Source organism: Tribolium madens, unplaced genomic scaffold (genome assembly GCF_015345945.1).
Source record: "Tribolium madens isolate multiple individuals breed KSU strain unplaced genomic scaffold, Tmad_KSU_1.1 Scaffold_3;HRSCAF=73;Tcas5.2_LG2, whole genome shotgun sequence".
Classification (NCBI taxonomy): domain Eukaryota; kingdom Metazoa; phylum Arthropoda; class Insecta; order Coleoptera; family Tenebrionidae; genus Tribolium; species Tribolium madens.
The window spans coordinates 6,268,251-6,292,094 of NW_025401006.1; the positions used below are offsets into that span (position 1 = coordinate 6,268,251).

The 23,844-nt window shown below is 37.1% G+C and overlaps 5 protein-coding genes and 1 non-coding gene across 6 annotated transcripts; 4 read left to right on the top strand and 2 right to left on the bottom strand.

The window, feature by feature from the left end:
* The first annotated feature begins 1,324 nt into the window (after window positions 1-1,324).
* On the top strand, window positions 1,325-10,901 carry LOC123007805 (rootletin). Its single transcript, XM_044403249.1, has 19 exons — window positions 1,325-1,618; window positions 3,482-3,559; window positions 3,660-4,409; window positions 4,458-4,604; window positions 4,660-4,841; window positions 4,891-5,005; window positions 5,050-5,715; window positions 5,760-5,927; window positions 5,978-6,725; window positions 7,025-7,384; window positions 7,432-7,617; window positions 7,662-7,906; window positions 8,017-8,434; window positions 8,516-8,619; window positions 8,669-8,845; window positions 8,891-9,178; window positions 9,224-9,436; window positions 9,486-10,139; window positions 10,186-10,901. The coding sequence occupies exons 1-19, from the start codon at window positions 1,397-1,399 to the stop codon at window positions 10,459-10,461; spliced, it is 5,997 nt and encodes a 1,998-aa protein (XP_044259184.1). The 5' UTR covers window positions 1,325-1,396; the 3' UTR covers window positions 10,462-10,901.
* A 180-nt stretch (window positions 10,902-11,081) lies between these two features.
* On the top strand, window positions 11,082-11,163 carry Trnas-uga. The gene has a single exon. It is a non-coding gene; the product is annotated as a tRNA-Ser (tRNA).
* Window positions 11,164-11,261: 98 nt separating this feature from the next.
* On the bottom strand, window positions 11,262-14,996 carry LOC123007808 (periodic tryptophan protein 2 homolog). The gene is made up of 15 exons (XM_044403255.1): window positions 14,724-14,996; window positions 14,557-14,669; window positions 14,281-14,504; window positions 14,054-14,225; window positions 13,817-14,000; window positions 13,538-13,772; window positions 13,320-13,487; window positions 13,021-13,273; window positions 12,487-12,972; window positions 12,291-12,438; window positions 12,103-12,246; window positions 11,872-12,049; window positions 11,750-11,824; window positions 11,484-11,703; window positions 11,262-11,437 (listed from the first exon to the last, which is right to left on the bottom strand). The coding sequence occupies exons 1-15, from the start codon at window positions 14,739-14,741 to the stop codon at window positions 11,284-11,286; spliced, it is 2,772 nt and encodes a 923-aa protein (XP_044259190.1). The 5' UTR covers window positions 14,742-14,996; the 3' UTR covers window positions 11,262-11,283.
* A 215-nt stretch (window positions 14,997-15,211) lies between these two features.
* Window positions 15,212-18,392, bottom strand: LOC123006944 (vang-like protein 2). The gene is made up of 2 exons (XM_044401897.1): window positions 17,637-18,392; window positions 15,212-17,394 (listed from the first exon to the last, which is right to left on the bottom strand). Exons 1-2 carry the CDS (start codon window positions 17,762-17,764, stop codon window positions 15,852-15,854), a joined length of 1,671 nt encoding a protein of 556 aa, XP_044257832.1. The 5' UTR covers window positions 17,765-18,392; the 3' UTR covers window positions 15,212-15,851.
* A 90-nt stretch (window positions 18,393-18,482) lies between these two features.
* On the top strand, window positions 18,483-19,319 carry LOC123006945 (prefoldin subunit 2). The gene is made up of 2 exons (XM_044401899.1): window positions 18,483-18,692; window positions 18,850-19,319. The coding sequence occupies exons 1-2, from the start codon at window positions 18,553-18,555 to the stop codon at window positions 19,142-19,144; spliced, it is 435 nt and encodes a 144-aa protein (XP_044257834.1). The 5' UTR covers window positions 18,483-18,552; the 3' UTR covers window positions 19,145-19,319.
* Window positions 19,320-19,704: 385 nt separating this feature from the next.
* Window positions 19,705-21,262, top strand: LOC123007465 (chondroadherin-like). The gene is made up of 2 exons (XM_044402776.1): window positions 19,705-20,918; window positions 20,965-21,262. The coding sequence occupies exons 1-2, from the start codon at window positions 19,786-19,788 to the stop codon at window positions 21,218-21,220; spliced, it is 1,389 nt and encodes a 462-aa protein (XP_044258711.1). The 5' UTR covers window positions 19,705-19,785; the 3' UTR covers window positions 21,221-21,262.
* The last annotated feature ends 2,582 nt before the right edge of the window (window positions 21,263-23,844 follow it).

The window sequence follows — 23,844 nt, forward strand, 5'->3', positions numbered from 1 at the left end:
TATTCTGTATCTAACGCAATTGCCTAGAATAAGCAACATTTCTGACTTATGTGACGGTCATGTTTAATTTATCTCGTATATCTACTGAGTATCAGAAGTAAAACTTTAAATTTTTTGATTATCAGAAAAAGTCTTTAGCAGTTTTATTATGATTATTACAGTTATAAAGTCACCCGGTATATATATTATATATTATTTTTAATTATTTTTCTTTTATTGTATCTATGTTTTTGACTAAAAATTAAAAAATCAAGTTTCAACTTTAGTAGATAATAATTCTAGAGTAACAAAGAGTTCAAAGGACAAATATAAAAAAGGTGATATGCTTCCAATCACCTCATAAAAGTTTTTATGACACATACATCTTTATTACACAGATTTTTTTTTCAATTTACGTTTGTGAATTATTTTTATTGTCTTGTTCTCACAATATAAGTAACAATAAATAAGCTGTAATGGAAAAAACAATGTTTTTAAATCTCTACTTTAGACTTTTCCATGGAAGGTCGTTTGTAGGTAACCTTGAGACGATTTATTAATAACAGTGATATCAGGTTGTATTTTCACAAAATTTCGAGTGAAATCTTGCCTATGATGAAATTTTTAAATTCCATAATAAGTAAAAAAATAAAGTAATAAAATTATCCGCAGGACCCTGTATAATAATTGAATAAAGACAAATTAAATTTTAAAAAAAGCGTTTTTTTGTATTGGTTTTTACTTTTATTCGGGATTTTGGTAAATAAAATGTTTAAAAGTTTGAATGAATTTTTTTAGTGTAATATCCATCTGTTTAATAAATGAACAATGCTTGAAACATCGTGTTGTTGTTGAAAAAAAGCCTGACCCCTCGCTTATCATTTTAGCGCCTTTAACCCTAAACCATTTTAATCAATATATTATTCTGTACTTAATGAAATAACAAACTTTAAATGTATTTATAGCCACAAGATATGTAGACAGACAATCATCAAACAGGAGAAAATCCGTTATCTCGTTATATAAATCATCTAAACATCTTGAATTTTTTCAAAACACATTGAGCAAATATAAAAAACGAGATTTCAGAAATACAGTATTGCAATTTGTGTTTACCAAAAACAAGTACACGTGTACTTGTTTTTGTTATTTATAAAGTCTTACGGGACTTTGGCACATTAGGTGGTAGCAAAAGGCGTTAAGTTTGGGTTTGTGTGTATCGCAATTTTCAATCAATCGATTCTTTTGACCTGTCATCGCCTAATTAATCACTTTTGCCATTGTCCACGCCAGTTGCTTGAAGACGTCCAAAGCTTTCGCTTATGCAAATGATTCTATTTCGATTGCGGGTTGATTTATTCAATCTGATCACGAAAAATTGAAAGTCGGTATTTTTTTCGGTTCGTGGTTTGAGACAATGAAATTGGGCCATCGGGAGGTAGTTTTTTCCGGGTTGACTGATGAAGAGGGGACGTTTCCATGTCTTCCGGGCTCTCGCGCACCTATTTACGTACCTTCGAACGATTCATTCGTGTTTGAGGGTGGCATAACGTCGCGAACCCACAAACGTGACGCGTCTCCGCCGCCTCCGCGACCACCGCCGCCCCCTGGAAGAGAAACGAAAACGGAAATGCCAAGAGTAAGCCCAAAATACAGCACACAAATTTTGTTTAATAAATCTTTCACACAATTTTACTTTTTATTTATTTTCCTTTTGTTTTTCTATTTAATGAACAGGTAAGTGTCTTTTCATTTGTTTACGAAACAATTTTTTAATAATCAGCTTTGGATTATTTTTTAACGCTGATTTTCTGTAACTATTACTACAATTTACTGACTTATCTCATGAAGCTAGAACGTGGTTTATACTTGTTTTTCTGTAAATTTTTCCATTCAAAATCCACGTGTTTGAGGCCAAAATCGATGCAAATCGAGATTCATCATTCGGCTTCGTCATGACAGAATTTCCCTAAACGTTGACCCATTTCCGGACCGGCTTTTATCAATTTATTTACTTTAAATGACGTTAAACGCTTTTTGTCGCACGTAGACATTATCAAAAATTTCCAATTGCTTCTAAGGCAATCAAACATTTTTGACCAGTTATTACTCGGTTGAATAATAATAACTAAATATTTACTTCATGTCTGGTTTAAATCGAGGATAACCCAAATGGAAAATTTGACAAAAATTGCATTGTGCTATTTTCTTATTGATCCGATAACGGTTTATTGACAAACAAGACTCCAACTGGACGGAAATCCTTGAAAGACCTCAACTATAAATGTTATGTCCAGACGAACAAAGTCCATGTTGTAGGATTTCTAGCACGGGTTTGGTGTCACGTCGTGATTGAAAAAAAAATTCTTATCTCTTCCGCTGAGGATGTGCAGAGAAACGGTGCAGTCAATGATCGGCGAGTGGAATTTTTTGAAATTGGTTTATTAAAATTAGGTTGGTTGAAATTCAAACTTGGTAACCTTTAGGTATATGGGTTGGTAGAGATGTCGACAATTTTGATTTCAAGTACCAACAAAATTAAAGCATATAAATATGATAAAATACGTATCAATTAGAAAAGTTTGATCGATTACGTTATACAGTAAATACAGAGTATTTAACCCGTGTTTAGATTTTTTGATCACCCTATTCCGGTTCAAACCATAATATTTAATAATTTCATTGTAAACATAAGTTGTTATTGAAGTAAATTCTAATCCAAAATATATTAAAACGGTAAATATGTGACGTTTAAAGGCCATTCATTTTTGTCTTGATTCTTTGTTTTTTTGATTTAAAGGTAGATAATTGTAACATTAAATTTAGGTTTTTTGTTATGTCTTAATTTGTTTACTTGTTATCATCATGTCAGAGTTAATTTAGTAAACATATTTATGAAACGCATTTGAAATATATTTTAATCAGGAATTCAGGAATTATCACGTGCTCATCTTCTGCAAAAACACCCAATTTACGAATTTTTGGTCAATCAAAAATCGATGAGATAATCCCAATTAGGATCAAGTCCAAAGAGTATCAATAATAATTACAAAGTGTAAAAATTTATTATCTTTTCGATTACATAAACTTTGGTAATTAAAGTCAAGTAATGAGTTTTTCTCGTTCCTCCCGAAACGCATAAAATTTCTAAATTCCTGAAACGTCCTTTTCATCCGCAACGACACGCAAATGACTCCGCCAGGTACTGAAACCCTGGTCTGAAATTCTGTCGCTGTCCCTCGGATTTTCTTAATTTTAACACGCATTATCACCCAGGTTGAACAACCTTCGTACCTGAATTTTATCAAAAATGGGGCAAGAATGTGCCCTCTGACTCGATCCGAGGCCGAAAAATGTTTATGTTTACAATTAGGATATAATTGCAAATTTATTTATTATCGAGATGGTTATGGCCGGCCAAAGTCCAGGTTTATCTCAACATTTATGATTAATCACCCCGAAAAAAATCCGGGGATTCTCTTCACCTGAAATGCTTTTGCAGCCACCCGTGAAGAAACCCGAGCCCAAAATGAGCGACCGAAGAAGACCCCCGGTTTATAGACCCAAATCACGGACTGATGTAAGTATTTTTCCGGAGCCTTATCAGCGCTCCATTGTTGTTTTCAACGCAATTGGATAATAGTTTCTTGGAAAGAGTTACAAAGTCCGTTTGCTTGTAGTCAAGTAGCAGGGCAGATGGTGGTCGCTTGAGGGGAGACGGCGGCGGAAGCAGCGATGAAGACTCTCGAACCGATCTTCGGCAACGTCTCCAAGAAGAAGCTTCCATCTATCGACGCCGTCTCGACGCCTATCGACAAGCCCAAGCGGATCAAGCGGCGCTAGTTAGTCGATTACAAGCCAAAGTTTTGCAATACAAGCAACGATGTGCCGACCTGGAATCCCAAATGTTGGAAAATCCAAGACACACGACACCGACACAAGTGGCCCCCAGCACGGCCATGGAACAAGCCCAACAACATTTGAGGGAGGTCCGCGAGGAACGAATCACTGATCTTGACACCGCTTTGCGAAGATTAGAAGAAGAAAAACGAAGAAATGACAAGTTGGTCCAGTTAAATACGACTCTGAGAGAACAATTGGAAGAGTCGCACAATACGAACGAAAGCCTGACTGTTGATCTGCAAAAATTGACCAACGAATTTGAAAATCTGAGAGAAGAAATGATCATTAAGGAAGATGAGTGGAAAGATGAAGAACAAGCTTTTAATGATTATTATAGTACTGAACATAATCGACTTTTGAATTTGTGGAGAGACGTCGTGGCGGTAAAACGCTTTTTCATGGAGATACAATCAAGCACTGAACGTGATCTCAATAGCATAAAAAGCGAAGTCAGTTCTTTGGGGAAAGAAATGATGACGGCTTGTTGTAGAATGGACACCAACCTTTTCACCGACTCAATTCTTGGTGTATGACACTTATCCAGCTCAAGATTTTTTCTCTAGCTTGTTTTGTAGGGCAAGGAACGCTACTTGCACCAACAAGAACTTTCCGACTTGAAACACCAACTCGATACATTGAAAATCCAACACGAAAGTTGCCAAAGCGAAATCAAAATCAAAGACGAACGAATTCAACAACTCCTCAAAGACACCCAAAATTTGGTATGATAGGTTGGAGGTTCTCCAGCCTCTCATTGACACAATTGTTGATTTTTAGGAAGAAAGATGTGCCGAAGCCGAACACAACGTGTCCCAAGTAATGAAGGTGCAAGAAGAAATCGACTTGCTTCAAGCAGCTTTACGAGACATCGCACATGCTTTGATTCAAGACGCCGAAACAAAAGACCCTGAATTGAGTACACATATCCACCTTAGTGCTTCCACACCGGTGCCTCAAAAGTGATTTTTCATTGTGTTGATAATAATCGAGTTTAAAAATTGGTTGTAGGTCGCCAAAACGAGGCTTAGGACGTAGTATGACTTCCGCAGCTTTTGCTGAAAGCACAATATCAGCAGTCCAAGCAGCTCTACATAAATATCAATCAATGATACACGAACTACAGGTTGGGTGAAATTTTCATTAGTTGGTGTTTAAATTGGTTTTTAGGTGAAGCTCCAGTCGAATAGGGAGCAACTTTTGCTAGTTCGGAAACAATTTGATCATTCGGAAGAAAACGTAGCAAGTTTAGAGAACAGAGTTAAAGAACTAGTGGCACAACTTGATGCTTGTCGCACACAATGTTCACAACTCAGTCAAGATAAAGATTATCTTCAAAAGAGTTTGGAGAGTTTGAAAATTGAGAAAAATGCCTTAGACCGACAAAGAGTCGAAATAAATTCATTAGTAGAGTCATTAAATTCGGACTATGATAAATTACAAAAGAATAATAATAAATTACAAAGAGAAATAGATGCGTTACAGGATGAAAAAATTTTTCTACAGACTGAAATCGAACGTCTTAATCAGGAAGCCAGTATTAGGGAAATTAATTTGAGAGGAGAGGAAGAAAGGTGTAGTCGCATTAGAGAAGAATTGTTAAGTGCACGTGAAGAATTACACAAATTATATTTATCACACGATATGCTCGAACAACAGAAAGCGGAAGCGGAAAATTTGATCACTAGTTTGGAAAAAGCCAAAAGTGAGTGTGAAATGGAATTGGAGAGAATCCTCGGTGAGAGATCCAACGTTCACGACTCTTTGGTCAAGAAAGAAAACATTGCTGCAAATTTGGAAAGCGACAAAAAGAAACTTTTGGATGATTTGAAGAAGGTTGGGGTAACGTTTTATTACTGTTTGTAATTTCAAAATTTCAGCTCGAGGATGAAAAACTGGCGTTACAAATGCAATCAAACGACCAACAAAACGACATTCAATCCTTACGCAAGGAATTGCTCCAAGCTGAGCAACAAAGACTTGATTTAGAATCTGACAAAGTCTCACTATCAGAAAAATGCAAATTTTTGGAAATCGACAAAAGCAAAGTGGGTAATGTTCGACGTGCATCGTCTTTTTTAAATGATTTTTTCCCCAGATTGAAATGGAGTTGAATCAAGTGATACGCGAACGTAACGATTTAAGTAACCAACTTACCGTCCTAGGGCGCAAAAAAGACGCTCTTAATGACGAATTAGTCCGCACCCGTCAAAAACTCGAACAAGCCAACGAAACCAACGCCCGAGTTAACCGGAATCTTGAAGATCTAGTCCGGGAATGTGAAGAAAAACAGTGTACAATAGACGCGATGGATAAAGATATCCAGAGACTTCAAGAGCAATTGGCTGCGATTCGTTCCGAGAAAGAAGCTTTGGAAGCTGTGCTTTTCGACACTCAGACGAATCTTGAGGCTTCTGAAGCCAAGAAATTCCAGTTGGAAGCCGAGCAACAGGAGCTTTTAGTTAAGCAGGAACAACTTAAAGCCCAGATTGCTCGTCTAACAAAAGATTTGGAAAGGTCGGAAAAACGGTGTCTCGAGGTTAAAAATAGTCTAACCCAACAAGCCGGTAACAAAGAAATGGAGTTTAAGCAAACGGTTGAGAAGTTGAAGATGCAGAATGAAGATAACGTGAAGAAACTGACGGATGAGAGAGAGAAGATTCGGTCTAGTTTGGAGAAGCGGTTGCAGCAGAGTTTGCAACAGTTGACCCATGAAAAAGATGCAGAAATTCAACAGTTGGTTGACAGGATTGAAGCGTTGCAAAATCACATCGAAAATATGGTCCAACAGCATGAGGAGTTGATGCTGAGGGCGGAGAATGACAAGCAAAAGGCTCTCCTCATTGGTAATTTTTTATTTCAATTAAAAAAACATGTTATTCAAATGAGTGTTTGCATTTTCTACATTTTTATTTCGGTTGAATTTATTTTTAAAATGGTCTAAAAATCGTGCTGATTTCATTGATTAAAATAGCTCCATTAGCGTGATATCATCGTAACGATTTGGGAAATGACTTGATTCTAAAATTACCGGTCGCATAAATAATACGTTTTTATCATTTCGCACCGAGCAGATGTGTTTGGAAGAAAATTGTTAAATTAAATATTTGCAATGTATTTAAAGTGAGTTTATTTTCCGCGAAAGCGCATCACGATCAACAAGCATTGCAAGATCGTCTCGAGGATGCGCGCAGAGAATTAAACAATGAAAGAGAAACTTTAGAACGTCTGAAACGAGAAGCAAACGGCCGATTTGAAAAGGACAGGTCGAGCATAAACCAACTCAAGGAAGAACTCAACAAGTATAGAACGAAACTAGAAGAAAGTAAATCAAGATACGAAGAAGAAAAAATTAAACTGGAACAAAGAATCGAAGAAATTAAAATCGAAAGAGACGGACTCCAAACTGAGGTGGAAAACCTCAAAGTCCAGTTGCACCTCACCGAAGATAAAAGTGAAAGTATCAATAATCAACTACACGAAACCATAAGGAAGTTAAAAGAAGGTACGAGTCACAAAACCCGATTTAAATATTGGAAAGTTCTGTTTCAGCCGAAAATAATTCGGAAAGTCTCCGAAAAGAAATCACAGATGTGCGTCGACTCTTAGCCGATAGTAACTTCGAAAAAGAAAAATATCACAACACGAATAAAGAATTGCGAGATCATGTGAAGAAAATCGAAGGGGAAAAACGCGAGCAGAGTCGACAGCTTGAAGAAGCGTTCCAGAAAATCACAAGTAAGTGGCTCACTTTTCAGCTATCGAAATTATCCGGTGTTTAGATCTAGAAGATATCAAATTGTCGGTTGAGAATGAGAAAAACCGGCTCCAAAACCAAATTCGCGACTTAGAAAAGGAGCAGCTCCAGTCTGAACACAAGGCCCAATCAATTTATGAGGAATTGCAACGGGCACAAGCCAGTAATACGCAACAGCAAGCTGAAGAGAAGGAGCTCCAAGCCCGGCTTTTAAATGAAGTGGAGGAGCGCGAAAGAGCTCATCAGGAGATCCACCAACTCAAAAAACAAGTACGTTCTTCAAAAGTGATAAATATTCTAAATTGTTTTCATTATTTTTAATGCTTTTATCTTTTTGATAATTTAAAAAAATAAATAAAAAGTTATTTTCGCGTTGTTAGATGGCAGAATTGGACCGCAATTTGGACCAAACGCGCCAAGAATTGGGGCGCACTCGTACGCACAGTGCCCAATTAGAAGAACAATGGCACGCACGCGAGCAAGACCTTTTGGTCCACTTGGAAGACAGTAGAGCGCGAGAGAAACGCCTCGAAGACCAGAAACATAACCTTGAAGTGTGTCTAGTCGACGCCACTCAACAGATCCAAGAACTGAAAGCGAAACTCGGCGGTGCTGAGGGCCGAATCCGGGCCTTGGAAGCCCAATTAGGCCAATTGGAAGCCACGAAAAGAGACGTCGAGCAAAAATTATTCAGTGTCGTCTCAACTTTAAGACGCATCGCCGGCGTCCAATTGGACGGTTCTGTTACAATGCCTTACCGACTTTTGAGTCCTTCGAGACGTTGGAGTCCGGCTCGAGGTATGAGAAATTTGCTACGAAATGTTATCACAGACTTATCTCATTGTTTATTGTTGTAAACCACAAAACGTGTTATTTCAGGCCATGACGACGGCAGAGACGGAATAGTCGACGTGGATCCAGAAATAGTGAGAAAAGGAGTACGGAATTTGATGCAACAAGTCGCTCAGATCGAACGCGAAAGAGTTAAGACGGTTTAAATTGAGAGTTGAGTATTTGATTGGTTTATTTTAGGACGACTACAAGACTCAAGTCGCCACGATTAAAAAACAATTGCATGAAGCACACGAGAGTCAGACTAAGGGCGACAGTAAGTTGAATAAGGTTTTACAGAGTTTGAGGAGTGTACAAGATGAAAAAGGGAGTCTTGAGGCGAGACTGAGTCAAAAAAGTGTTGAATTGCAATCACAGGTAAGATTTTTTCGAAGTAAAGTCTCGTGTTAATTAGTGTTATAGACCACAGCTTTGCATAAAAAAACGGAAGAGAATCAGCAAATGAGAGATAAAATTGTTTCACTCGAATTAGCGATAAGTAGTGGAAATGAGGAAAAATTACAGTACGAGGACAAAATCGAAAAAATGAAGATGGCGTTAGGCCGACTCGAGGCCGAAAAACGTGGCTTACAAGAAGAGTTGAGTCGGATCGAAAACAGATCGACAAAATTAGAACTGCAAAGAATGTCAACAGAAGGTGACCTCCAAAGATTACAAATGATGCTACAAGAGAAAGATGCAACGATTCAGGTGCAATTTTATCTCGAATCCTCTTTATCTTATCTTTATTTTTAGAAATTGCAAGAGAAATGTGATCATCAGAGTCGGAATTTAGCAAGTTTGGAGGAACGTTGCATGTCACTCAAATCGACAATAGACCAGTTGAATTTATCGCTTGAAAAAGCAGCAGCTGGTGAAAATGAACTCAGATCGGAAATCCAGAGTCTCCAGAGATCACTCCTGGAGACGACATCGTCATCTCAAGCAAGTGCCGAAAAAATGAAACAGGTTTGTTTAACCCGAGTTGCATACTTTTTTTCTCTACTATTAATTCCAGTTGCAAAAATCGTTAGCCAACAGTGAAAACGAGCGAAGAATTCTTTCGGAACGTTTCGAAAGTACTCAACAAAACTTGGCCGAAATGCGCCGAAACCACCAAATTCTACAAGACCAAGTTACGAGATTAAACAACGAATTGGCTAATAACGAAGTCCAGCGTTCGGGTCTTGAGTCACAACTCCGTTTGGCCCAATGGCCGGCCGATGGTACTATTGGTTCCCATCAAGAAGAGGAATTGCACCGACAGTTGCAATCGGTGCAACGGGAACGAAGCGAATTGAGAGGAAAAGTGGACTCTCTTAATAACAAAGTGCGACAACTTGAGGCCGAAAAACGTAACTTTGAACGATCAGTGGCTAAGTCTAGTACCACTACTAGGAAAGAGAAATATGAAATGGATTCGGGTATCACCGAATTGGAACGCTATGAGCAGGAAAACCGGGAATTGCGGCACAAAATCGCGCATCTCGAGGCCGAATTGTCCGAAAAGGAGTCCGAATTGATTCGATTGAGAAGTCAAAGACCGGGGCTTGACTCCAAGTTTGATAGAGCTGAGATTGAGAGGTATAGAGCGGCTCAACTGCAAGCGGAGAGATTGCTGGAGGCGAGAGAGCAGAGTCATCGGCAACAAGTCTCCCGGTTGGAGAATCAGGTAGCAACCATATGAAATTTGCGTTAGATAATTTTTGTGTGTTTAGATTACCCTTTTGAGGGAGCAGTTGAACCAAGAGATAAAAAGAAGGCAACAGTACGTTTTGAGGAGTACGAAAGCAGGGCGAGAGATGCAACAGTTGAGACAAGCGTTGGGTGATTCGTTGCGAACGGTGTCGCAGGACCCATCACTCGATGCTGTTTTGTTAGAACACGAGGCTAGGAAGTTAGATAATACACTATCGACCACTGCCAGTCTGCCTCCGGGGCTTAGTTTACCGTCGACTTCGTATAGGAGGTCGACGACGCCACAACCGAAATAATTCTTTGTTTTTTAACATCGGGGAAGTATTTATTGCACTTTTGTACCAAAGATGATGGATTTGTACACTGCCAATTTATAATTTGCTCAAGGGTAGGAGAACGGATAATGCTTGCGCTGGTCAGAATATGGATTTTTTTGTTGTTTTTTTTAAAAATAAAAGAAGTGTTCAAAATTTGATAGTACACTTAGGTCACACTCATGTAGAGGTTTAGACGTACTTAAATTGTACTTAACCGTCCAGTTTTACGGGGGTCACATTTTGAAAGGAAATACATGTTTGCCGAATTGTTTTTGCAATTTTAAGTGCCCTGTATTGTTCGGAATGTGACACGATTTTTTCCGTCCAACTATGTACTTATGTAACAGTATTTTGTATTGGAGAGTGCTAGGTGAGGTAGATTATTTACTTATTGCTTAAATAAATCATTATTAGACAAACAGTGTTTTTATTATTTTACCTGTTAAAAACAAATAAATAGTTAATCAAAGGGTGTCAGTTTAACAATAAGTTCTTGTTAATAAATGGATACAAAAGCTTCAAACGATAATTTTGAGTATAAATTAATAAAAAAAAAGTTAAGAGGACTTTGTATGTTATTTTCCACCTACTTCCATGAAGCTGCGGTGTCCGAGTGGTTAAGGAGATGGACTTGAAATCCATTGGGTTCTGCCCGCACAGGTTCGAATCCTGTCCGCAGCGTTAACTTTTTTTTATTTCAACGGTTATTTTAAATATGCATCACCACATTTTAAATGCAAATATTTTTTGTTTTAATAGGTTTTAATTGAAATAGTGGATTAAAAACAGATTTTTATTATATCAATCAGATGACATATAAATATCTTCACTGTCGTTATCAACCTCTTCTTCCGAATTGGACTCGAGTTCCATTTTTTCCTGACTTTTTGCCTTCTTCGCTACTTCGTCACCCAATTTCATAACGTATTGTATCGTAAATTTATTAAATTCGCAACTGAAATAAATTAACTAAAAATAAAAAACCGATGAGTCGTCCTTACATTTTTGACATTTGGTCATATTTCCTAACTAAACTCTTCTCCAAAGCTAATAAGTAAGCCATATTTTTTTGAGGGGCAATTTTCGGCCCGTGGATGGTAAGTAACGTCTGAGCCCAAATTAGATAAAATTCCAAATGTCGAGAACTATCTAACGCACTGGAAATAATCACCAGAAGTCTCTGGATGTACTGCTCGCTCAAACTCGATATAATCAGTTCGACTAAAAATAAATATTACAAAAATTTCAATCATTTTGCAAAACTGACCATCCTTGACTGGAATATTTTCCATCACTTCTTGAATTAACGCACTTTCATTCAATTTCATAGCCATGGTAAGTGCTAAAAACAGTAAAGTAAAAATAATCCCTTATTAAAAAATAGTCAACCATTGAGATAATCCCCGTCTCTGATCGAATTTTTCACCGCGTCGGGCGTAATCCCGATTTGCAAATCCCAAGGATCAAACACTAGACCTGAAGTGAGGGAATAAATCAAAAGTCCTTCAGTCGTAGCGGCAGCCCATTGTTGCCCAGTCGGCGAAAATTGCAACGAAAACACTCTCACCTAAACATTTCTCCTATAGCCAAAAATTATAATTAAAAAAATAAAGTATCCACCTCGGGTTTCAAAATCCGACTCGACATATCTCCCTTCCTCACTCCTGGCAATTTTAGAGTCACGTTACCCCCTTCTCGCTCCTCACGTTCTTCCACAAGTGCGACGTTGCCAAATTCGTTCAATTTTCGTCGATTTATGAAATCCTACACAATTTTAATTATTGTTTCAGATGACCAAAAACACTTACATCAACGGCGTCTAATGACCGGTTTTGGGTTATTTCGAATTTTTTGACAATCAGAGACTCAGCCACGTTGTAAATACAAACGTTTTTTGATTGCCCCCCGGCGAGTATGTACTCGCCATCGGCCGAATAACATAAGCTTGTGAAAGCTCTAAAATAAAAAAGTATTAATGTACTGATGTGGTAAGTAGATTATTACTTGGCTTGGAGTGTTTTTCTCGCAGTGATTAGGTCCGTATCTGATCGCCCACTCCCCAAATCATTTCGGCCTTCAATACTGGTCACTTGAATGGCATCCTTAACGTTAAAAATCGAAATCTGGCCGTCTAGTGTGGCAACAGCCACTTCCAGACCATTGGGTTTGAAAGCAACACAAAGACCATCGGCTACCAACTCGATGGTTTCGTGGGCCGAGCCTTTTTCAATAGCGTCCCAGATTCGCAATGTTTTGTCCCATGAAACGGACACCAGACATGTACTGGTGACACTAGGACTGAAAGCTAAACTGGCTACTGGCCCCTCATGACCTGCCAAAATTTCCAAAAGTCGGCCAGTTTTCACAGACCACAGGAAAATCTCGAATACGTCTTGCCCACCCGCAGCCACGAATTCGCCACTGCTATCAACAGCAACTGAGGCGAATTGCACCGGCCTCGGGGACGCGAAAGTGCGAAAATTGCGATAACTGAAAAAAAAAATCAAGAAAAAAATTGGATAAATTGAAGTAATATACCGGATTAGGTCGTAAGCCCTCACAGTTCCATCAAGTGACGCAGAAACGATAAATTTCCGACTACCACTGAAACTGACACAAGTAACAGCACTCGAATGTTCATTAAACGTAACAAAACAAAAGCCGGTGTAAACATTCCAGAGTTTGACTTTACCGTCTTCACCACCAGTAGCCAACAATTGACCATCAACGGAATAACAAACGCAACTCATGTTATTCGAGTGGCTTTGTTGTTTCAAACGGTAAATCTCACCTAAAGTTCAGTCGTTATTGAGTAAAAAAACAAAAGAAAACCGTACTTTGCCATTCCCATACGAGAAGTTGGCCCAGTCCGCCGCACCCTAACGCGATCCAGTCCCCAGTCGAATTAAGACAAATAGCAGAAATTTTCTCCTCCGAGATTGACAATGAATGAATTAAATTCATGTCGGGTAGTTCATGAATGAAAAAAGCCCCGTTTGAAAACCCTGATGAAAAATCGTGAAAAAAATGGTAGTAGAAAAAATACGGTGTAAACCTGTGACCAAAATTTTGCTCTTTTTGTGGTAAGCCGCCGATGTGAGAACAGCCTCGCGGTCTTCTTTCCTGGCCTCATCTGCTAAGTAATGACGTGCTAAGCGTTTGTAAAAAAATTTGTCGTTTTTAACATCCGAATCGTCTTTTTCTTCAACAGCGTTCTCACGATCGGCCTCGCTTGGCTCTATTGCTTTATTTATATCAATGTCGTCCTCTTCTGACTCATGATTATCTTTCTGCAAATCTTAATTGACACAAGTTTTGATGTGATTAAGTTCACCTTTTTCTTTCGCGGGGGTGCTTTATCTAGTGGGACAAGCTTATCGGGGTCTATGCTACACTCCCACACACACGCTTGTCCATTCCTGCTTATTGTAGTAATATCATAGGTGTTTTCCTCAAAGAAACACGCAACAATACTATCAGTGTGATTGCCTAAAGAGAATATCCTGAAGTTGTGCCACCTGTGATTGATTATTTTTTTATCATATTTTTAAAAGAAGAGATTGAAATTTACTTTTCCAGGGGGTAGAGTTTAACAGCCATGTCCTTAGATCCAACTGCTAAAATTCGCGAGTCTGATGACCAATCAAGACAAGTCGTTTCGTCATAAGCCCCGTGAAAAACCCTTTCCATTATGAAAGCGTTATATTCACCTGAGAGTGGACCTGGGGCTTTAAATACAAAAACTGGAATTAAGTAAATAAGTTAAATACGTCAAACTAGTCGAATCTAAAGAAATACCGTTGTTCTCTTTGCAAACAGCAAAATGTTTACCATCTGGGCTAAACTTAACTGCGCGAACTTTCCTCTTAAATCTATATTTATGAACAATTGTTTGTGAAATTAAACTGATCCAGTGGGCTTCACCTTCTTCATTTATGGCAATCAAGGAACACCCATTTGGACTTAAATCTAAAGCGGTGTAATTGAATCTACTCTCGATAGGAAGTGTGGTCACTTTGTCGCTACAAAACGCACAAAATTGATACGAAATTACAGAAATGTTAAGCAGTGTACTTTTTTAAGTCAAAAATGCTAATCCTGTTGCCCACTGGGCTTATTACCGAATTGCCATCCTGCGAAAACAAGAGATTTCCTTTTTTGTAAACGGTTCCCAATAAGTTATTGAACTAAAAAAATATGTTATATATTTATTTTAAATAAAATTGACGCAGTTTAGTTACCTTGTAAGCAAACTTCATTTTTATAAATGTAACACAAGAAAATTATCAAAAAGTTAAGTACTTCTTGGGATGGTTTTTTTGCACGTGTGTTTGATGTAACCTCAAAGCTCGATGTAAACATAACCTTACATAATAAACAATCCAAAATTTTTTCACAAATCGTCAGTAAAGTTTAAAAAATAGTTCATAGGAAGGTAAACGGTAAAAAAGTACTTTTCATGATTCATGAAATTATTCAAAATTAGCCGTAAAGTCATCAACAAAGAGCGAAATTAGCACACATGTAATGTTGGTTGCATAACATTCCAATTTTTTTTAATTGTATTTTTACTCAAATGCAGAATAAGTTCTATATTCGTGTTTTGACAATCAACTTTAGTGTTTTGACAACTATTTATATTATTGTTTTTTTGCAAAGGCATTTTTATATTTTTTCATATGGATTTTGTGTTGAGTAATTCTTATTTTTGGTATCTCTCAAAAAAACATTTATAAATTAGTACATTTATTCAAAACACTGTCACAGATTGGTGTACATACACGAAGAGATATAAAAGGCTACATTTAATGTCATTTTTTAGAATACTGATCCTTTGAAATAAAGCTAGAGTTACAGAATAAAATTGCACTGACATATCTTACAAATTTTAGGCACAAACAGTCCAAAAGATTGCAATTCAAACATGCTAAAAATTTGGACTCAAACCTCTTAAATGTACATACATCAGAAAAAAGTTGACACTATACTTAAGTACCTGCCTTACAATAATCATTTTGTGCTATAATTTACACTTTGTGCATTCATAAAATGAGTAAAAAATAAATATAATAACGAGTATTTTGAGCGGAAATAAAAATTATTGCAAACAAAAATATCACATAATAATCATCTGATATAAAATTTCGTTCGTTTTGGTCGTACACAACCTACGGAAAATTATTTACATCAGGGAAAAAATTAAATATTGCTAATCTCTTACAATTCGTTTTTACAAAATTACACAAATACGAAATCCTATTATTGTAACGTTAATTATTTAAGGAATAGTAGAGTAACCGCTTTACCACGAGTTATACAATACAAAAAAGATCGATATGTGCTTAAATTAGTCGATCGTAAACTATAGGTCATACAGAAGTCTCAGAGTTCAGCCTCAAAACAAACTTATTACTCTTCGGATCAACAACCTCTTCTGTAATATTAAAATGCGGAATCTTTTTAATCGTGCAAAGTAAAGAGACATCATTTTGTCTCAATTGAAAACTCATATTGTCTCCAATAGGTCTCGTCAACAACTCTTCGCAAATCAAGGCCCAAGTTTGCACATCTTTCACTTCTTTATCATTTTGCAAGACCGGCTCACTCACTAAATACTGTTCCAAAAACGCTTTCGGAGTCAAATCATTGCTGAGACAATTGGCTAAATGTGTCAAAATTGACTCAACCGAATGCCTCGGCTGTTGTCTCGTCACTCTCAGATATTTCTGGAGGGCTCGTGCCATAGACGGAAAAATGGCTTGAGCGGCCTCGTGAGGGTCCATCGGGATGGCAGGCACTTGGTCGTTATGTAAGCGTTTAATATGAGTGAACGCTTCTTCAGCGGCTGTTATAAGTCGTGCTCTGCGTTTCTTAACGCGTCTTTCGTATTCATGTTCCTCGTAGAAACGTTCGTTGTGACTCGAATCACGTCGTCGGGCGTGAGCTGCCAACATGGCACGCGATTGGGATTGCTGCAAAGAGGAATTGTTAACACCGTCTACTTCGTAGAATTTGAAACTTGATGAATTTTTTCGCGATTTTGACACTGGGATTCGCTCCAAATACGGATTGTAGATAGGGAACTCAGTGTAATACTTCTCCAAGACCCAAACAGCCGCTCGTTGGATGCTTAACTGGCCAATTGCGTAGGCCCTACTAGCGCCATCTGGACTCCGAACTACCTTTATGTAGTACATAGGTTGTAAATGCCTTATTTCCATTAAAACTACAGCTAAGTAATGTATAAAAAGTAGAGTATCAGTCAGACTTAAAGCGTAAGCGACTAAGGCTTCATAATCAACCGTTTCTTCCGGTGTGGTGGCAGCACGAGCAGTCTCAGTCACCTGGACTATATAAAACAACCAATAGGCAAAAATACACACTAAAACAAACGCCAAAACGGCCGCCCTAAACAGGAAAAACCTCGGTAGGGTCGCATTTGGCTTTCGCAAAAACACAGCCCACGCACCGACTGCCAGAATAGCCATTTTGAACGCTAACGACACTAATTGCCCTTTACATTCCGCCCCGCATGCTAACAATTTCGCACTATCGGCAAGACCTAATCTGGATGAAAGTGCAGGGAAGAACCCTAATTTTGGCAATACGACCATGGCTAAAGGGCTCAAAAAGGCAACTATTGAAAGGATGTAAGTTAGGACGGTCCCCATATATCTTTGGCAGACGAAGGAGAAACCGGTATCGGGTTCACCGGGCCAGTTACTGACGTCTTCGGTCGATTGAGACTGTTCTGAAGTGTTCCCGGTGATGGCAGTGGTGTTTTCGCCCCAGTTGTCGTCCTGAGGGAGAATTTGGACCTCGATGACTTCCTGGCCATCGCGGTTGTCGGGAGTGAGGGTCACGGCGGTTTGAAAGGGGGCCATCTCGTCAGTTTTGCGAGATTTTGAGCTTCTGAAAAAAAAATGTTTTTTCAAATAGTGGTGACTTGTATAGCAGCTTTGATTTTTCAAGATTGTACTAATTTTTTGATTTAAAAAATATAAAACTGGTTGAAATATGAAATTTGGCCAGATTTTGAACTTTTTGTTGTTTGACTTTAGATTCACAAAAAATGGGAATCCGAGTGGTGAAATAATTTTCAATTGTTTATATTAGGATTTTTGGACACTTCCGGCGTGGCTAGAGTTACAAACCTGGTGCTTCTGTGTGAATGCTGTCTGTAGTTATTCCGGTCGCGGTGCCCCCTTGAACGTCTCGATCTTGAACTGTTTTCCGATTTTATGGATTCAGTCTCCATATCTCGTCCAGTTTCGTTTCCCATGTATTTTCCCAAAAACCCGACTTTTTTTACAGGAAACTGTCATGAGTGATCCTTTATCAACACTTTTTCCAGAAATTCTCCTCAAAAAAATTCTAATTATTTCACTAATAAGTTCAATGACTCTTCACGTTGATGACATTTTGTAAACATGTGCATAAAAAATCTAATCAATTTCCGTTATTTGGAGCCTTAGGGCACTTCCGAGTATCGTTTTACTTAAAAGGAAAGCATTTTCTTTGGGTTTGTTTCGTAAGATTTCGTAAATCGTTTACAAACTGCATTTAAATTAGTGCGGTGGCTTGTTTCAGTTTTTCTATTAAATCTGGATCATTTTTCTTGAAGGGTACTTGTAACACACAGCATTTTTTCCACACACATGTAACTAATTTCTTACGACACTTCACACGTGCTTTTTTATTCAAATTTATTCAAAATTTACTAAAAACCAAATCGGATTTTATAAAATGTAAACGCCTACGTTTAGGAGCAATTTAATTGCCCCATAAATTATGGTTGCAACATGGCTACCGTATAAACTAAAAACACTAAATAGAGCAATCCTTTCCTGTGCATTTCCATTAAACGAACCCAAACAGGAAACAAATAGACCTAATTTTGGGTCTGGAAATCAAATTTTAGTTTGGAAAAAATCAAAATTCTCCCGTTTTTGCAAAATTGACAAAAACTTCTATAGTTTTTTTCTTTCTATCAAGTTTGTGACATGTTGCTGCGTCACGTGACCATGACAAAGTGACATTTCTCAAATTCCGGATATATGTTTACCAAAAATGGCAAGTGATTCGAAAAAGAAGTCGTCCAAAGGGCTCACACCTGAGGAAATCCTCAACGGATTTCAAGCACTAAGGGCTGAGCAGCGCAATCTTTCATCAAAACTCACGGAATTCGAAGCCGATTCCAACGAACACAAGTAAGTTTTTGACTCGATTGTGGCCCTAAAATTGGGGCTGTGGAGAGCAAGTCCATGTCAAACTACCCATAATTGTGTAAATGATCATTTTTACAGTTGAAATCTGATGTTGGATAGCGCTATTTGTATGAAATTTAATATAACCTCACTTTTACAGAATGGTGATCGCAACTTTGCAAAACGTGAACGAAGATCGGCGTTGCTTTAGACTAGTCGGAGGTGTCTTAACTGAAAGAAAAGTGAAAGACGTTCTGCCGGCACTTGTTTCAAATTTGGAAAAACTCAAAGAACTTATTGAAAAATTAAAAGAACAAATCACAAAGAAAGGTGTGGAGATCAATGAATACAGGGAAAAATATAATATTAGCTTTAGAGGATTGGATAATCCGACTCCGAAACAAGAGGAACAAGTGGCGGCTTCAGAGAGTAGAGGAAACGTTTTAGTGTCTTAAATCTGCATGTGCTTTTTTTATTTACACCTAAGCTAGGATTTTTCTTTTGTAGAATATTTATTTTATGTATCTCATTCGAATTTTGTCGGCATTTAACAGTTTCATCTTTTTCTATGAGAGCTGTGCTGGTTTTTTGCAAGATAATGTAACATTTGAATAAAAATTTAATTTGTAAGTTCTTTTTTTAATTTGCCTCTCTTTAAGCACCTAACAAGAAGATTATATAAACAATTTATATCGCCGTAGTCAAAAAAAAAAATACAAAAAATTGCTTCAAAGGACACAGTTTGTTTTGAGCGTATTATTGGTTGCCTACTCAAAGCCATTAAATTACTTTAAAATTGGAGTAAAAATTAAATCTATAAAATTTTAATAAGTTTATAATGGCACTTCATGTTATAACAAATTAAAAGTAGATTGGTGATTAATTATACAATGCAAAAATTACAATATTTTTATCTTTGAAAATAAAGCATCCAAATAAACTTTCGTTAGGTAGATAAGTAAATAATAAACCAATTATTTATTAGATCTTATTTACTCTAGATATCAGTAGCGAGTAGGTATGTGGAGTGATTCAGTTTAGAAAAAACACTATGATAATTTAGTTGATAAGGATTTTCCTCTAGTTCAAGTGAAATATGTTTAAGTTTAGTTTTCTTTTTGTTTTTTTCGTACTATTTTACTACAACGAAGCTTTAAACCAATTATGTTCAGTGAGAAAAGAAGAGAAAAATTGTATCTGTAAACGCATCACCGACAACGAAGATTTAATTGCTACAGAAGCTGACTGTGTAAGAACAAATTTCGACTATTTCCCAACTTCAGACCAACTACCTGAAGATTTAAACCTCCTAGACTTATCACACAATTCACTTACAAAATTAGACGCAACAGAAACGCAATTTTCAAGTGTGACCTTAGAAACGTTGAAATTATCTTACAATGCAATTAATTTTATCAGTTATGGATTCTTCGCCACTATTCCCAACCTAAGAAGATTAGATTTGAGTCACAACAACATTACAAGTCTTGACAGTGACGAAATTTTTCAAAGAAACCCAAAAATTACTCATTTGGATTTGAGTTTCAATCATATTCATACGATACAAGCCGCGACTTTCTTGCCACTTGTCGAATTACAAGTTTTGGATTTGAGTTACAATGACCATTCTCTCGGAGAGTGGCTAAGTCAAGTCCCGATTTTATCCGACTCCGGATTGGACATAAATCTCAATATTATGACTCTTAACCTCGACAATATTGGCCTCAAAGACGTGAAAAATGTATTTTTCAGTAACTACACATATTTGACGCATTTATCTTTGGCCGATAATCTATTTACTGAAGTCCCTCGAGTTCCATACAGTCTTGAGTATTTGGACTTGTCTGGGTCAGACATTTCAGTACTCCAAGCCAAACATTTAAGTTATCACTCACTCAAAGTTTTGAAACTCGAACGATTGAAAATGCTTGAGACTATCCACCACTATGCCTTCTACAATTTGGAAGCACTTGAGGAATTGTCGGTGAAGCACTGTCACAATTTAAGGGAGTTTAACGAATTGGTTTTTGGAGCCTTGCAAAAAAATGAAGTAACGAATTTGAGAAAGTTGTCTTTGGCTGGGAATGGCTTACAGAGTTTGAACTCGACATATAAGTACCTTTTCCGAAAATTGGACTTTATTGATTTGACGGATAACCCGTGGAAATGCGACTGTGATCTATTGTGGTTGCAAGAATTTGACAATTTGTACAGAAGCGAGAACGTCAAGTGAGTCACTCCAAACTTGGATTTTTGTCCTAAAAATTATTTCCAGGTGTTCTTCCCCATTATCTCTCCGCTCCAAACAACTCTTCGACGTGACCGACCAAAACGTCCCAACTTGCTACCCCCAAAAATACGGCAAAAAGTCCCACCGAGTCCTCATCGCCTTTTTAATACTCCTCGTCCTAATTCTCGCAGCTCTGGTCGGCTATTTATTTTACTATTCTCCGAATTGGTGGTCCGGAAACAGGTCTCGAGGAATCGGCCCTCAGTCGCCCTACAGCACGACAAGAATAGGCGACGAATGACTTAACATTTGTTAACAAATTTAATAAAATTATTTCACGTTTTGCTGATATGTAATTCGGGCGGTGTATCACAAGTCCCGGTCAATCGTTTTGAATGTAAATGGGACAAAGCGATTACCATCCACCCTTCCCTATTGAGTTTTTCTGCATCACCGACTTCTGTCTATGCACACAAAATCTAACAGAGCGAAAAATAATTGATAACTATTTTATATCGATTCATTATTTTGGATTTATTTCAGGCAGCGACGTTTTAATGCGCTCGACGAATTCAAATAATTATTATAGTACAAAGGCTAAAATAACAAATCTAAAAAAGCAACGAAATATTCAGTTCTAGGCTAATTTCCCGACTTGGTTTTAAATAAAAAAATATGCACTGGAAATATTTACGAAGGGGTTAGGGGTCCGGACTTCCATGGTATAGGTATTTTTGGTTCAGTTTTCCAGAAATAGCAAATGATTTTTGTAGAGTATTCCACACATTTTTTTCTCTGACAGTTTTTATAAAATAAGTATTGAAATTTATTTATGTACATATAATGAATACATACATACCTACATATACCGGGTGGGGCATCGGTTACGCGCACTTGATAAATCGCGACTTCAAATTAATTAAAACTGGCGATATTTCATACCTAACTAATTATTGATAGAGAAATTGTCCATTTTTTTGGATAATAAATGAGTCCGTAACAGTTTTGTGTGTTCTATGAATACTTTCTGTTAATTTACCTATAAAGTTTTTACACTAAATGAATCTGTACCTGTCAGCGCATCAAACTTTGATATCACAATTTCAAATTTTGACTTGGTTAGCCAAATAATCGCTTTTTTTATTTAAACACTAACCAGACCCCTGATTTATAACAAAATGGTAATATTTGCCAACAAAAGAATCGACCGTTTTAAAGGGTCTTTTTGTTGTAAACCTTGGAATCTTATCCCAATTGCAGTTCCCCATTGTCACCTAAATTTACGATGGCACAAGTAGCAGGTCATAAATGAAAATGATTTTCAATGTTAAGATGGAAAATTGCGTTTAATTCAAAATCTAATTGGTATTTTTTTTCTAATTTTGTAAACAATTGTAGGAAGTGAATCTGCGTAGGTCAGTATAAAAATTAGAATTAAATTTTTTGAGAGAAAACTACTTTTTATTTTTTTTTGGCTTTGTTTGTGAATGAAAAATTACCAAAAAATTAGAGAATGTACCTTACTAATGCCCAGGTAAGTGTGAAAAAAATCAACAATTTTATTTAATTAGAAGTGGGGATTTTCTTTTTGGGCGTAACGGATGCCCCACCCGTACAACTAAAAGTCAGAAAAATACTACAAGAAACTACATAATAAAATTATGTATACATCACAGGGTGAACAATAACTGGTTTCATTAATTTACTGAAAAATCATCTTACTTTGAGTTTCGTGTTTAAAAAAAATTCTTGATTAATTGACGGGTAGATATGTACTAATTTTGATCAAATGAGTGGATGTTTCAAAGTTCTGTCGCAAAATGTAAAACCAATTTTTATTTAATATGTTTTCAAAGAAGTGCAGTGAGCTTTCCGGCTTAAACCGTAGCGTGAATTAAATGCTTTTTAGATCATCCCCCTCTGCATTTAACACATCACTTTAAGCTCATAATACCGTATGCAACTAAACAAGAATCACCCCCTGATTTTTTTAGTTTGTATGCAGTAATAGGATTGAATCATGTATGTTTTGTTACAATTACCAATTTACCAGATGTAAATAGGATATATTTATGTTTTCGGGGATGACATGATGTAATCCTTGAATGAATCAATAAAACGTAGCGGAAAACAGAACAAAATCGATACTGACCAAAGAGCACTTCTTGATGAAAGAAACTTTATAAATAGATCAGACATCTTGTTCATGGTTATCTGAAACCTGAAGAACCCTTTATGTGTCCATATTTCATAAATACGTATTGAAAATCGGGACAAAAGCGGTTATGAACACAGATTGGAGATAAATCTGAGTGTACAGTTTCCGAAATGTAATATTTTGGCGAATTGTGGTTATTAAAAACAAGTTCACAAGACAGATAAAATCTTTTGCCATTATCAACAGTCTTTTGTTTTTTTTCTCAGTAAGATAAACATGAAACGCTTCAAATAATAGACCGAAACCGTAACAATAAATACTTCCTTTGGCAGGAACGAGCTTTCTAATGTCGAATCCCTCATTTAGTGGCGATGGTCCCAAAGATAGGAAAAAGCGTCGTTCATTTTGTACATCAATTAAAACACACTCGGTGTGACAATAGATGTCGAAATGACGACGTGTGATAATACGCGATAATAAAGACACTTAACAATCGTATCGACCATCTCTATGGCAGACGGATTCACTAATGTCATCTGCCAATGGGTTTTGGGTTTCCTACCGTTGCACGAGGGGAAGACCAAAGATAACCCACGTTTCGAGTTGTGCAGCGGTAAATGACGACTGATTACGATCTAGCATTTTATTGTTGCAGAGGTGTGAGGGAAAGATCAACAAGATTAAAGAGCTATAAGTTTATTGAAAACACTACAGAGTGCTCCAGAACTATTCCAACCACAAGACTAAATCATATGAAGAATTAAGAA